The sequence below is a fragment of the Pholis gunnellus genome, assembly GCF_910591455.1.
Source record: "Pholis gunnellus genome assembly, chromosome: 1".
In the NCBI taxonomy this organism is placed as follows: Eukaryota; Metazoa; Chordata; class Actinopteri; order Perciformes; family Pholidae; genus Pholis; species Pholis gunnellus.
Genome location: NC_136528.1, coordinates 13,313,861 through 13,328,618, shown reverse-complemented (window position 1 = coordinate 13,328,618; position 14,758 = coordinate 13,313,861). Strand labels below are relative to the sequence as shown.

General features: G+C 40.2%; 1 protein-coding gene across 16 annotated transcripts in view; it reads left to right on the top strand.

The window, feature by feature from the left end:
* Window positions 1-2,525: 2,525 nt before the first annotated feature.
* celf6 (CUGBP Elav-like family member 6) overlaps window positions 2,526-14,758 on the top strand; it is a gene marked incomplete at both ends in the record, with an annotated part of 122,158 nt that continues 109,925 nt past the window's right edge. For 11 of the 16 annotated variants that reach the window (XM_079157677.1, XM_079157673.1, XM_079157671.1 and 8 more), the window contains 2 exons: window positions 2,628-2,775; window positions 12,542-12,624. In XM_079157677.1, the coding sequence (XP_079013803.1) occupies window positions 2,631-2,775; window positions 12,542-12,624 (228 nt within the window). Of the gene's footprint in view, window positions 2,776-12,541; window positions 12,625-14,758 lie in introns of all 16 variants that reach the window. The other 5 variants (XM_079157681.1, XM_079157679.1, XM_079157670.1 and 2 more) reach the window with 1 other exon arrangement.

The following is a 14,758-nucleotide window of genomic DNA, read 5'->3' as shown; positions in this document are numbered from 1 at the left end:
TGGCCATCCCGTTGTCTATTTATGACAGATAAGATTCCTCTGATAAAATAAACACGAAGTAACTCTCAGAAGTCATTCAAATGTCCAATGTATCTTCATGGGAGATGCTGATTTTGTTGAATTAGTCATGACAAAGAATAAATGTAGAATAGAATACTCTTAGCTCATTTGCATACAAATAAACAGACAGACAGACAGATAGACAGACAGACAGACAGACAGACAGACAGATAGATAGATAGAAAGCATCTTTTTTACAAGCCAATTAATTCTGATCTAATAGAGGTTTGGTATGTCGGTTGAAGTCATTTCAACACCATACACACCATTTTTTGTGATCTTCCTCTGATAGCACGTTTCTCACCCAAATCCACAAGAGGATCAGAGGTCATGCTTCGTTACAGAACACCACCTCTGGAGTTGTCAGAGACTCCATGTCTTGCTCTAAGACCCTTAAACAGGAGATATCGTATTAGCGTGCAGCTCGTATTAACAATTATCATAATAAAGTTGCCACATGCAATCAATCATTGATACACGATCCTCAAAAATGCAGTCATATCAAGAATAATTACTCATATCAGTGTGAGTCTGACTGCCCTTGTATTGATGTTGTATTCCCATCTGCACTAATTAGACCTTTCTGTGTGCGAGTAATGCAATACTGGCAGTGCCCATGCTCACTTGTATGAATAACAAAACTATTCTGAAGAGTGGCGTTGAATGCATCATTCCCTGTGTGAAGTAAGGGACAGACACGTTTGGAAATTGTGCACAGCAGATAGATGGAGAGGGCGTGGAACATTTGTAGTACAAACATGTTCTGTTAAAATTGTAGCTCCAACAATCTATTTCACGGTCTCTGAATGGCAGTGTTGATTCAGCACCACGGACAGTGACACAAGGCAGCTCTGAATCCGGAGGTCTGAACTGACATAATTTCAAACAACAGTGTTTTATTTCTCTCCTTATTTGTCATCTGCTCACAATGTCCTCTTGAAGTTAAGAAAGAGTAGCATGTTTGTTTTTAAATTATACTACACTCAAAAGAAGGCTCCGTGTTGCATTCCATCGTGCTGCGATCTTTTTAATTATTTACCCGAAAATGCCTTTGATCAGAGCACCTGACCAAGCTTCCATTTTCTTTCCAAATCATCCGTCTAAATGAAAGAAGCCGAGGGTTGAAACAAATGCCGAATATGCTCTGAAAAGTACCAATGAGCTAAGAAACTTCCCATTGTTTGAGAAAAACATACTCTAAAACATGAGGGAAGATCATAACGATGACAGTACTTGAAGACAGAAGGGTAACTTATCAATTGACATGCAAAACTTTCTGGGGGAGCCTCATTTTCTCAACAAGAGGATCTGTTTAAACTTCAACGGTTTTCATTTAAAAGCATGTGATATTTGGAATTTTATTAAGTATTTATGCTTAAAATGGCCCTTAGCTGCCATGAAAAATATTATACATTAGAATATTAGACCAGTAGAACACAGTACTAGCAGTGGCGGTTCTCAGTCCTCCCAGGTAGTTTATAGCATTCCCCTGGCATCCCTATTAGATAGTTAGAATGAAAGCCAGCAGGGCCCTGGCTCCTGAGGTCCAGGATTGAGAACCACAGCTATAGAGAACATTTTGTACAAGACTTCACAGCAGTTTCTTTCATGAATAGTCCTCTGGACCTCCAGCCCTGCTGGTTTTCTTCTTAAACATCTGACAGGGACTTTATTAGGCCCAGTGTGCCAGATGAATGCAACTATTTAGCAGCACACCCGGGTCTGGCTTACCAGAAGTGTCATGACGACAGAGCTCTTTGTTGCCATCAGTCGTCCATTGTACAGTGTACAATAATTAAATGTACCTAAGATATACATCCCCAGAAGTAAAGGATCCACCAAAATTCTGATTCACCAGTTTATTTTAATTAATATTTAAAACTACTGATGAGTCATCACAATGAGTCTTAGAGAATTACATGGGCTGCCATTACAAAGCTACTATTCCCCCTAAACCAACCCAACTTTTGCCTCATTGCTAAAACAAAACTAAATGACCTGCATAAGCAGAACATAATGTATCGCACAAATGCTGCCTTTGCCCTGTTAAAATGCCCCAAGCTTTCCACTCTAAATAAATGTTTGCATCCATATTCTACCCTGTGGGACCTCAGTCATCCTGCTCTCTCATTGGTCTGGGCCGCGCTCATTATGCAAAGTTGGTGGTGGGCGTGGTCGGTTCATGAGTATGAGCTGACGTCACGGGTAGGGGGGGGGGGTCTTAAAATATGAAAACACAAAGCATAAGAAAAAATAAATAAGGTAGATTCCAAACAAGGGGGCGTAAAAGAAGTAGAGTGAGTAGGGAGAGAAAACCGAAGGAGTCGGGAGAGAGGACGATATAACAGGGGGGGGAGTGTGCTCTGTGCAGTTGACTAGAGCGAGAGAGAGAGAGAGAGACAGAGAGAGAGAGGAGAGAGAGAGAGAGTGAGAGAGAGCGCAGCTCACCGGCCCATTGAGGAAAGATGGCTACAGTCACTGCAAACGGAGTGCAGCAAGAGAATGGATTCAGCACCACGAACAGCGCCGGCAGGATGAACGGGCTTACCATCAGCCAGAACACCATTCCAATGAAGGACCACGACGCCATCAAGCTTTTCATCGGGCAGATTCCCAGAAACCTGGAGGAAAAAGACCTGAAACCCCTGTTTGAGGAATTCGGAAAGATATACGAACTCACTGTACTGAAAGACAGATTTACGGGAATGCATAAAGGTTGGTTATTTCGGTATCCTTACTTTTGTTTTCCTTTACAAATTGAAAGGAGATAAAGAGAGAGAGAGAGAGGGAGAAAGCGGGAGGGAGAAAGAGAGACAAATCAAAGAGCGTCCCAATTCAGTTATGGAGCAGAGAGCATGAAAAGTGTGTTCATTTTCATATTTTTGGGACAGAGTGGGAGCCCCGTAGAGCCTTCACACACACACACACACACACACACACACACACACACACACACACACACACACACACACACACACACACACACACACACACACGCACAAACATACATACACAAACACCTACACACGTAAATATCTAAGGCGTAAGAGGGAGAACACGTGGAAGTGAATTGCTTTGAGAGTGGAGGGTTAATTGTTACAGCGTCCAGCCCATCCACGTGAATACTACAGCTGTAAAACGCCTTTGTGTGTTTACATTGACTCTCATGTGCTGAGCATCCCGGTTTAAGGGGGCGGGACAGGCAAGCGCTGGATGCTGTGTTATTTCTGCAGCTGCAGAAATATCTCCACAACTAAAAAAGACAAAAAGAGAATCCGTCTGTTCCGCATCACAGATCCATTTGCAGCATATTGTCGGAGAGAAATAAATGCTTTCAGGAGAGCGGAAAGTGCAAACCATTATCAGGCAATCAACATCCGTGATTAACGTGGTGCTGGCATGCTGCTTTGACCTTTTAGTCGGCTAATATGTAGCCTACTTTTCGGACGTCATTATCTGTGGAAAGTATACTATTTACACGGGAACTGTATTGTAATACTGCTACGTGGGCGGGTTGCAGTCAGGAAGTACAAAGCAGGATAATAGTAGAGGCTGAGATCCAGCATGCATCGTCTTCTCGCTTGTTCTGTTCTCACCCCCGCTGTCCCCCTCATTGTCCAAAACGAGCGGGATCAGTATTCACTTAGTAATTAGTCAAGGATCGATCATTTCTAATGATAGTTATAATGGTGAATGCCAGAGAGCGGTTTGGGTATTTGAGTATATTAAGTCACAAATAAAATCAAGTGCAAAATTCAAAGTCCGAGTCTGGTTGGACACAACTTACTGCTATATGCACTTATCTTTTTATATTTGTACATTTAATGTAGAAACAAATATTATAAAACAAGGCAGTAGCTTCATTCCGTTTTGCATTTATATGTTTTTTTTATTACAAGCCTTGAATTGCAACAGCTTTTCCAGTAGTGTTTAATAGTATCCTATTGTGGCTAAGGGAAATCTTATAATCATTAAAATGTAATAACAAACGTTAGTATTATCACTATTTTAATTATAATTTCAGACTTTGTTTGTTAATGTTTTAAACATTGATTTCATTGGAATGGAGATACAAAATACGGTCACACTTCCAGCACTATCCGTGTCATCATGAGCAGGCTGTCCTCCAGTTTATTATCAGATAAAGTGCATTATTATGATGCCACTGCTACTGCTGTTTGTTATTTATAATATGTTGTAGATAGTTGTTAATTATCTTTTACATTTTATATATAATTTTAAATCACGCATGCACACATGTAGCATTGAAATCACAATCAGTTCACTCTGAGTAAAAATGATCTATTCACAAGGCAGGCAAATTATGTATGATATGTTAATGGCTGCAGTTCATGATCTTATTGATCAGTGCAAGTCAAGTTCGGGAGAAATGAGTGTGGGCTCAGCCTTGCTTTGTTGTGTGTGCAGCCCTGAAGGTCTCCATGCACCACCTGTTCCCCGGCCACCAGTCGCCGGTGCTCAACCTGCTCCTTCACTTTCCGTTGTTCCTCTTTGGAGCCCAGTGATCGATTAAAACAATATTTTCTGATGTTCGTGTTGTTTACGCCCGTCCTCGACTATCCCTGAATGTCAACACTCCAGAGGATGGTTGCCTCCGGACGGATAATCCTGTTCCAAAGCCAGACTGTATGCCCGTTCACATCATCCCCCGCCAAGGCCACTCTGATGTATGCATTATGCCCACTTCATCCAGCATGACATTCAAAGTCACTTTGGGAGCACAGGCGTGCACTTTTAATAAGATTTCACCAATGCATTATATGGATGAGTTTTTCTTATTGGCCACTTACCTAAACCATGTTCATGCCTCATGCTGCATCGATGTGTGATACCTGTAGACCGAAGCAAGAAGGAACTAGAGTAAGAAAATGGGATTAGTGTCATGAACAAAACAGATGTATGTAGTGTATCATGTGCTGTGTCATTCAAGGAGAGCGGTTTAAAACACTGAATGAATGGCCATTCTAAAACCAAGAAAAGCTTTTGCGGGGTAATTGAAGGTAAATTTATTACTTAACTTAAAAAAGTACTTGGGCTTCTTCAAAATGAATTACGTTGTAAACAACACACCAAGGTCAGCACGGCAGTCTTCTATATCAATAGACTTCTAACTTTTTTATTAATTGTGATTTAATTTGACAAACAATCCTATCTCAAAGCCTTACTGGCTTACCACAGACAATTCATCAATGACAATTCATCAATATGAAATGTAATTGTTTCAGAAAAATAGTATATTCAACTACCAAATCGTACATAAGTCCTCTTTAAAAAGCAAGTGAATGTAATTGAATGATAACACAAATCCTTATGATTTTTATTTATCAATAAATTAGAAAACTGGGTCTTGCCACACTGTTAAACAGTTTCCTCCTCATTTAGCTGCTGAAATCAATTGGGATATAAATCCTAAGCTCGAAAGTGAAGTTTATATTGTGTAAAGTGTTATATTCAAAGGTCCAGTGTATAGCATTTAGGGGAATCTAGGCAGTATAGAATGTACTATGAATAAGTAAGTTTTCGTTAGTGTATAATCACCTGAAAATAAGAATCATTGTGTTTTCGTTACCTTAGAATGAGTCATTTATATCTACATACAGAGCAGGTCCGCTTCACAGAGGTAAAAAGTGAAGCCGATGCGGAAGTGCTTTAAACTTGCATTCTTTCAAATGGCCAGCAGGGGACTGCTCAGGTTGCAAACATATAAGTCACATTGTATGGAAATCTATGAGAAAATGACCCCTCTTCTCACTTGACTAATTACCTCAGTAAACATTGTAAACATGAGATTATGGTCTCAATCGCCAGTTTTAAGTCTTCTTAAATACAGCATGTTGTTTACCTTTTCACAGTGTGTTTTCAGTTCATGAAAGTTAACTGTAATATTTTTGGTTGTCTAAAAAATGTCTTGTTCAGCGTTGAATTGTACTTAACTCCACCCTCTCGTGTCACTTCTGGTTGCCAAAACCAAGATGGCTACAGTCTAACTGCCAAACTCAAGGCTTCAAAACAGCAGTCCACAAACCAATGGATGACGTCATGGCGACTAAGTCCACTTATGAAACAGTCTTAATTAGTGCCAAGCTGCTGGACAATAGAGCATCCATACATTTTCCTTAGGAGATACTTGGGGCTGAAAATAATGCTAAAGGGAACGAATATTGGACTTACAGCAGGTGGCCATAAACGCGACTCCAAAAGAACGTTAATGTTAATGCTCAATGTCTGCTAGATCTGTAAATAAACAACTGTCTGTCAATAAATCTGTTAAATCAACTTAAAGGGTGATAATTGTGTGTTCAGTTGGTTTTTGCTGCTGCCAAGGGCCGAATTAAAATAGTTATTGCAGGATTAAAGAAGTTCCCGAACGAGGGAAATGATTTTCAGTTTTCTGGTCCATCACTTCAATACAGTGAAACATTATGTTTGGCCAAAACACCAATTGGACGAAAACACACCGGCTGTATAAGTGTTAGCATGAGGCTGAAATTGAATTACCCATTGGACTGTAGTTTTACAGTTGAAGACATTATGCTACTCATCCCAGAGGTTTCATTGTGTCAATGTGTTGGTGGTGAGATCTTGACATTTTAACCTCTCTGGGTTGTTCACTTCATGATGTCATCAGAATCAGAATCAGAATCAGCTTTATTTGAATCCGGTTACACATTACTCTCATCGTACATACACACACATGAAATATATACAATAAACAAGAGAAATATTAAAAAAACAAGGACATTAAAGACAACAAAGTAGAACAGAGAAACTAAGCATAAACATTTAACATTTAAGTACTAGTATGTATAATAAGTATGTACAATATAATATATATATCTAAGAATATATATGAGCATACAGAACAACAACAATGACAATGGACAATTCATGTGAGGGTAGCAGATAGATGTTTGCGTCACAAGAAGTCACCTACGAGAAATCGGATGAGTGTTTAAACATCTTCACAACTTCACACACTTAGTCCAGTGGAAAGTTTCATTTGAGCCTGATGTTGTACTGCCAGCATGAATACATTGATTGATTGTTACACAAGCTGTGTAACAATCATCAAGATAGTCCTCGAGTCATTTCCTTCGCCTCTATACAATATACGTTTTTTTAATGATCATTTGTCAAAGTATATGGATTGCACAGCAGTTTCAAAAGTGGTTTGTGTTCTGTGTAGTTCTCAAAAATGCATAAGATGTCAATGGATATTGGCTAGCTATTATGTCAAAGTCCTGGAAGGCTCCCGAACTTGTAACATTGTCACAAATTCAATCCACATTTTTATCATAAATAGTGATACAAATTTTTCAGAGCAGAGTTAAGAGGATATAATCAGCTTGGCTCCACAATCCCAAAAAACATAAAGTTCATAAATATTTAGTGCAGTGCCATGAATATAGTTTGACTGCTGCTTTGAAATCCCTCTTTGAGCTCAGTTTGTGGTTGAGAGAGATTTGATTTGCTTCGGATAGATGATGTATATGGCTGTTGGCATCAGTTAGTAAACCGTACCTAATGGATGGTTTGCAGCACTACCTTTTTTCACAGCTCGAGTCCTGTGACAAAGAATTGCACCATAATTATGGATTTAAGGGCAGATCAAAATATGTCATGTTTGCTCATGACTAATTCATGTGGAATGTACTGAATCAGTCACTTTGAACAGATGTTCTGTGCTTTGTGAATTCTTACTTTGGGCATTTAGGGGTTCTCCAGGGACTCATCTGAATATCTGGGGAATTTTGTATTTAATATTTTCCAGTACAAATTCAGTGGATTAGTGTTGCTGTATGCTGATGTCTATTCAGAAGGCCGTTTCTTTTAACGGATGATTATATCCTTTCCGTAGTTGTTAGACGCTCTTGCCTTTAATGTCGATTTGATAGTTTGTGTGTCGTCAGGGAGCCTTATGCAGCATGTGGGATGACTTGACACTATTGGCGTGCGCGGCGCTCGTCAGTGTGTTGTGCAGCCAGGTCGTGCTGTTTAACATCCATCATTTCGCTGAGCACTACATTATCATAATACTTAGTGTCAGTGCCAGAACGCATGCATTGTTCAGACATGCTGAATGTTAGTGGGGGGCAAATCTTTTGCTTGAGTAGCGTTATCTATCAATCCGTCTCTGATGCTGAGAGCAGGGACTCTGAGCTGCACCACACAGCCAGGAGGAAGAGATACAAAGAGACGTTAAATATCCTCATCCATTCTCCTCTCCTCGGTAGGTCCATGCAGTGTAATTGGCTATAAATAGCCTGCCAAATTGACATAAAAAACCTCAGTAGGGCACTAATATCTAATTGCAAATGAGACGTAGAAAGTAACAACAAATCCTTGAAAGTGTCTTTTCAATTCATAGACAGTTTTGTGGTACTCTGTGAAATTCAATTCTGTTGCTTTAAAAACAAATAGTTTTGAGACTTTTAGTAACGGCCACAAGGGCTTACAGATCCGAGCCCATATTTGGTTTTATCTACAGTATGAGCGTTGTAGAGCAAGTGTTGTACAGTGATTGACAGTTTTGTGTAAGTTGAGTGACAGGTGTAGCGTAAGTCTACAGATGACCTCTTTGATCATCAGAAAGGGGGCTGTGTGTGAAGCAGACAGCTAACCACTCTGAATAGCCCGCTCCGAATGTAGATCGACTGAAAGATGCTCGGCAGGTAATAGTGTGGTTAACACGGAAACATGAAGCGGTTGATGAATCCTCACATCGTATTTGTCTCAGCACCCATGAGAGGGTCAGGCTGTCACATTCAGCAGCATCCAGTTGTTTTACATAATTTCTTTTGCGCCTGTATCTTCTTTGTAAATGGATTTGCATTCTTTTCCCACTTTAATGAACATTCTTCGATCAGACACGTGTGAGGAGACTGGAGGAAAGCAAATTGCTCATGATTCATGAATTCACTGCTAATGAATTGAATTTTTTTACAAATTTGTCCTGGAGTTATTTCAATTACAGATACCTGATGCCTTAAAAAAGCACAATTTACTCTTAATGCCTGGATGCATGCAATTGTGAGCACACACTAATTTCCATTTTAAAACAAACTTTTAGAAGAAGCGTTACGGGGGGGGGGGGGGGGTTCTTTAAGTAATTACTCGAAACGTGTCTTGCAAACGCAAAGACGCATTTCACATCTCTGGCTTTGTCTTTTAACTAGTTTACAGGGTTTACTTTTTAATTTTGCCTTCAATATAATGTGTTGAACTTCTGTCCCTCACTGAAATCATAGTGTGGTAAATTGTCTTTGATTACCAAAGTATTATTTTCACCCCACTTAACCTGCTCATCACAGAAAGCCACCAGTCCTTCTGTTGCCACCATCAGAGCCATGTTCTCCTATTCTTCTTCTTCCCATTTAATGCCTACGACTTATTTTCTCCAGTCTTTGGTTTAAGATTCTGTCAATTCAAACTTGAATTCACAAAGGAAGGTTTAAACGTTATCTGAGTTATTTGCTGAAAATGAATACCTTATCTTATGTAGCAGTACCACAACAGGCATGAGAAGCACTGAAGCATTAAAGGACCAAACCAGTGTTTATTTCACATTGCATCCTTTTCACTAGGCTTAAAAGACTTGCATCAGTTCCTCAAGTTTTGTAATACATCACGGTGAACATCATGTCTGCTTTTGTTGTCAAAGTTTGTTTTTTGTGGTGATGTTGTGCAGACAGTTTAAATCAGTTTGCACGTTCTGCTGCATTACCACTGAACAATGAAATGGGTATGTTTTTGAAAGCTCCAGTTGTGTGATTGCACATACTACCAAGAGGACAACAATGTGGGATAACCTGCATGTATGAAAGTAATCCCATGCCCAATTAGTCAACTTAAAATTTTAAGCTGACAGCCCTAACCTGCTACCAGCTGCTACATCCTTGTTACCTCCCCTCAAACTGTATCATTGTGTCTCTCCTCATGATCTCCAAACTGAATGCTCATCTGTTCCACAACTGGCTTTCTCAGTCACAGAGTCCTTTGGGCTTAAGATGTCCCCTGAGCCAGCACTGTTGGATCTGAAGCTTTCCTAAAGCCCCGCCGTTTCTTCTCCACCGCCAGGAAGCCGAGGCAGCCACGCAGCTGGCCTGGATATTAAAGACTACACTGAACAAAAAAAGTCTAGTTTAACAAATCATTTGAATTAATACTATCACATGCTATTTTTCTTAAAGCATCTAGAAAAAATTGGACTGGGGAGAGATCGCTTCAGTAGGGAGTACAAGTTCTGCATTCAAAATGTTCCTAAAGTAAAAGTACCAACGTTTTAGTAGTAGGAATATATTGGATTATTGATGCATATTTCATAATCTGATCAGTTGTATGTCAAATCTTAATCTGAAGTAACCAGAAACTATAGTTGTAATACAAGTAAATTACAGCTACCAGAAAATTGTACTTATGTAAATGTACTTAGTTACTTTATACCAGTGAAACTAAACAATTTTTAAGTGACTAGAACAAGTAAAAAAGAGTAGGTACAAACAATAAAAATAATTTTTGAAATTAAAGAATTCGTTCAACCCAAAGTTTATGTTTCACTGGATTAAAACTCCGAAACATAAAACTTTAATGCTAAACATTGTTGAAGAAAAGTGTATACTCTTTTTTTAAGTCACACTTCAGTATCTCATGTGATGAAATCTTGCCAACGTATTTGCTAAACTTCTTGGCAATATGCTGCAAAGTGACACGGTGGTGAAAAATACCAAAAAGGTTAGAGCACTGGAAGAGGACTGTTAGCAACAGCCTACAATTCCCATAATCCTTTGCTAGGACATGCCCCCCAGGGACACCTCGGTTCATGTCTCACAGTTTTGTAATGTCACAAAGGATGAAGAGTGTTTCCCCAGGCTCCCAAACTTTTCTGCTTTGCTGTGTGGCATGCTGTTTCATCAGTGTCGTTTAGGTGATTTTTCCTCTTGAGTAACTGCCTAGTTGTGGAGGTGGGTGAAGGTTGTCGTGAAAGGGAGCTCTCTTGGCCGGGAGCCAGAGTGTGTTGCTGGGTTTTGGGGGCGATGGGTGCTATGTGCTGCATGCAGGGTATCATTTGTATGTCTGAGTGTGTGTGTGTGTGTGTATGTGTATGTGTGTGTCTCGTTTCCCCCATGGGAATCCTTGGCAGCAGGTGTGACATGCAGTAATGGGAAATTATGCTGCACAGTGCAAAACCTCTTCTGAACGGGGTCACCCACTGTCAGTTCTGCCAAGCGCATAACAGAACAACCACTCACCCTTTAATGAAAGCTGTCACATTTTTGTAAAGGAATTATTTATTGATGCATATTCATTCTGTTTTCCTGAATTTTCAAACTTTAAGGAAAGTCTCCAGAGATGTGTGAGGGTAGAGTTTCCGCTTATCACCAAAGGATTTTAGTAGCTAAAAAAAAAAATACTGTTTTACTTTTTCCTCCTGTGCTTGGTTCAATAACTAAGAAAGCATTCATAAGACAGCAGTATGCATATTTTTTTTGTAACGATGGGAAAACAATAACGCCCTATCTGGGGTGACTAAGCATTTTCAATCATCCCTCCTGATTTAAATTTAACCTCAAGGAACACACCTGTTTTTACACCTGTATGTTCAACAATTTTCTGTTTCACTTTGCTTTGTCTTTTTCACGATATTAAACTGAATGGAGAAAAACAACAACAAAAATACAAACAATACAGCAAACATATTATTGTCATAAACAGTGTACATTTGCATAAATTCACTACATCTAATCTGAAAAGGTTGTCATATTTTGATAAGAAATGTGTAAAATTGTAATCTTATTTCTCAACCAGCATGTTATTTTCTCTGAGGGTATAGAGCTATTAACGTCAGAGAGCCACATTCCAATTGTCAGAGCATATGAATTCCATTTTAATGTAATACATGTTTTTGGAAATAGCTTGTAAGGTCTTATAGTATGGCTTGCGTAGATTGGAATTACTTCACAAATCACAAATCTCTGGGTCCATTTGGAAGGTTTTCATGTGCTTTTTGGAAGTCAACTGTAAGGATGCCTAATCTCTGAACAAACGTCAATGGATAGATGTTACACTGGCTTTACATGGTACATTTTAAATGGACTTTCATGGTAGAGCCAATGAAAATCAAGATCTGTGTTTGAAAGTACACTTTGTGCAGCTTAAACGGGGTTACATAAAGATGATAGAGAAAGCTTAAATCTTATAAGTCACAATCGGTATTTTTACATTTTAGACATTGTATTTGATTGGTGCTAAATGCTGAAATTCCTACATCATCAAAATCACTTTACATGTTTTGTGATCTCCTATAAAGTCCTACTTAGCATCCAACAAACACAACATACCACGTACTCTTTCTTTAAACAATGCAATATGGTGTCACTTTAACAGTTGTTCTTCTTTTGGTCATAAATGGTGCTTCATTGTGGATTAAACCCATCTCTCTCCTGTCTCCCTGATACTCTAGGATGTGCCTTTCTAACATACTGCGCCAGAGAGTCAGCACTGAAGGCCCAGAGCGCCCTCCATGAACAGAAGACTCTGCCAGGGGTAAGTGCCCCCGATCTGCCCTCTGTCATAGGCTAAAGCCCCTGGGGCAGCCAGCCCCGCATGGGATCCTACATTAACATAGGGATTATATCACACTTGCACACACACACACATACGTGCACACGCCGAAGCACATGGGGACACAATATACATTAACACACACATTCAGGCACACACACGGGTATGGAAACAGATGGAAAGAGTCACTCACACTTTCTCAGCCTCTCTTTCTTGCTCGCTATCAGACACATTCTTTCTTGCTCACTCACCTACATGCATACACACACACACACACACACGGACATACAAAAAGAGTGTGAGTGGCCTATCTCACCTTGCAGTGTCTTATTACACTAATCACCCCGGCGGAGATATTTGATAAGCGCTCCTTCATAACAGCCTGTGCCGTCCTTCCCCTGTCCTCTCACAATATGGCTGCCACAGACACTAATTGCCTTGAGGAATCCCACTCTCATTATCACATATAATCAAACAGTAAGTATAAACAATCATTTTTACCATGTATATCACCATCTGGTGTTTTTTGTTTTAATTCTCTCCCGTTTTTACATTTTTTTCCCCTGTTTTCTATCGGTTGCCTTTGGGGAGCGGGTAACTTTTTCAATTAAAATAATGGCCTCTTCAAACAACACAGGTAAAACCTACCCAGTAGTGGGCTCTTAAGCCCACCCAGGAGGAGACCCTCAATCTGGGATCAGCGTGAGCTGGTGGTGTGTATCTGTACTTGATGTGTGTGAAGGGGATTCGACTCTCACATCAGGGGAATTATCGAGGTGTGATTGAATTACGCCTGTGGGTCCCTAAGAACGTGAAACTGCTCCAGTGCCCAGGCCCCCCTCCCCTTTTCCTTTCACCATGAACCAAGACACCCTCCCAGGTTGGGGCTTTAATCAGAGCCTCGGGATATCCACCTGAATCTCTGGGGAGGGAGAGAGGTAGAGACAGGAAGTAGGAGAGGAAGATAGTAGGTAAAGGGATTGGTTTTGGGGCCAGAGGTGGTTGATGAACTTGGGTGGCTTTATATGATTCCTCACTGTTGGCTTAATCAGCTGTTTTCACTTCACTTCATTTCATAGGTACTTTACTGAATGTTATGCACACAGGTACACTGCGGAGAAAGAGTCCCTTGGTGACCGGGATCCCTGGCTCGTTACTGCCTCCCGCAGCTTCATAATGAGATGATTGTCATGATGGTCCTGGATAGGTGTTCCTGTCTTTATTGCCCTCATAGAGGGAGGTTCTTGTTTGCATTCTATCTAGAAAGGTTAATGGCATATTCTGTGGGGTTTGGGTAAACATTTCCCCAGTACATCTCACAGCGAGGGGTCATTCCTGCAATCTCGGACTGAGCACCGCCTGCAGACAAAGGGCTAATGAAGATGTGCTTTCTTGCTGTGTGTGTGTGTGTGTGTGTGTCGATGCGTGTATGAGACAGGCACAGAGACAGAGAGAGAAGGATGTAGAGAGAGAGAAAACAAGAAGAGTTGGAGGGACACAGGGACAGACGAAGGCCGAGAGAAGTGATACTTCTGGACAAGCCTCATTGTCATTGTTATGGCTTGATGCTTTGAGATGCTCTGTCGTATAATGCTGCCCTTTCAGTGGCTACTCCACACAGTGATTGTACGGTGGGATTGTGGCAGTGTGACTGTCAGGCAACCTACATGCAAGAGATCTGGCATCTGGCAATTCATATTAAATAAAGAATACATATACAGTATACACATATCAAGTCTTTCAGAAAATGACACCTGAAACAAAATAATAATAATACAAACACTGCCTAAAAAATGTATTTGATGCAGATGAATCACATTTGCAATAGCAGCTGCATATATGTCATCCAGGGTTAAATCCAAACTGAAGTGTTGTTAGCTTCAAAAGAGCTCGGACAGTCCTCAGCCTATTTCATACAGGATAAATATAGGCTGCATATAGTAAAGGCCTGCCCTCTTGGCTTAAGAGGTTGGAGTGTGCAGACAGGTGAAGCAGAGGATGTGAACTCCCAATGTCTTTTGATACAACATAACACTGTAAAATGTGTTTATGACCGTGGAATAAAAACTGATGTGAATCACCAATTACCTTCTCTTCTAGTGTGTCTACCTGCATA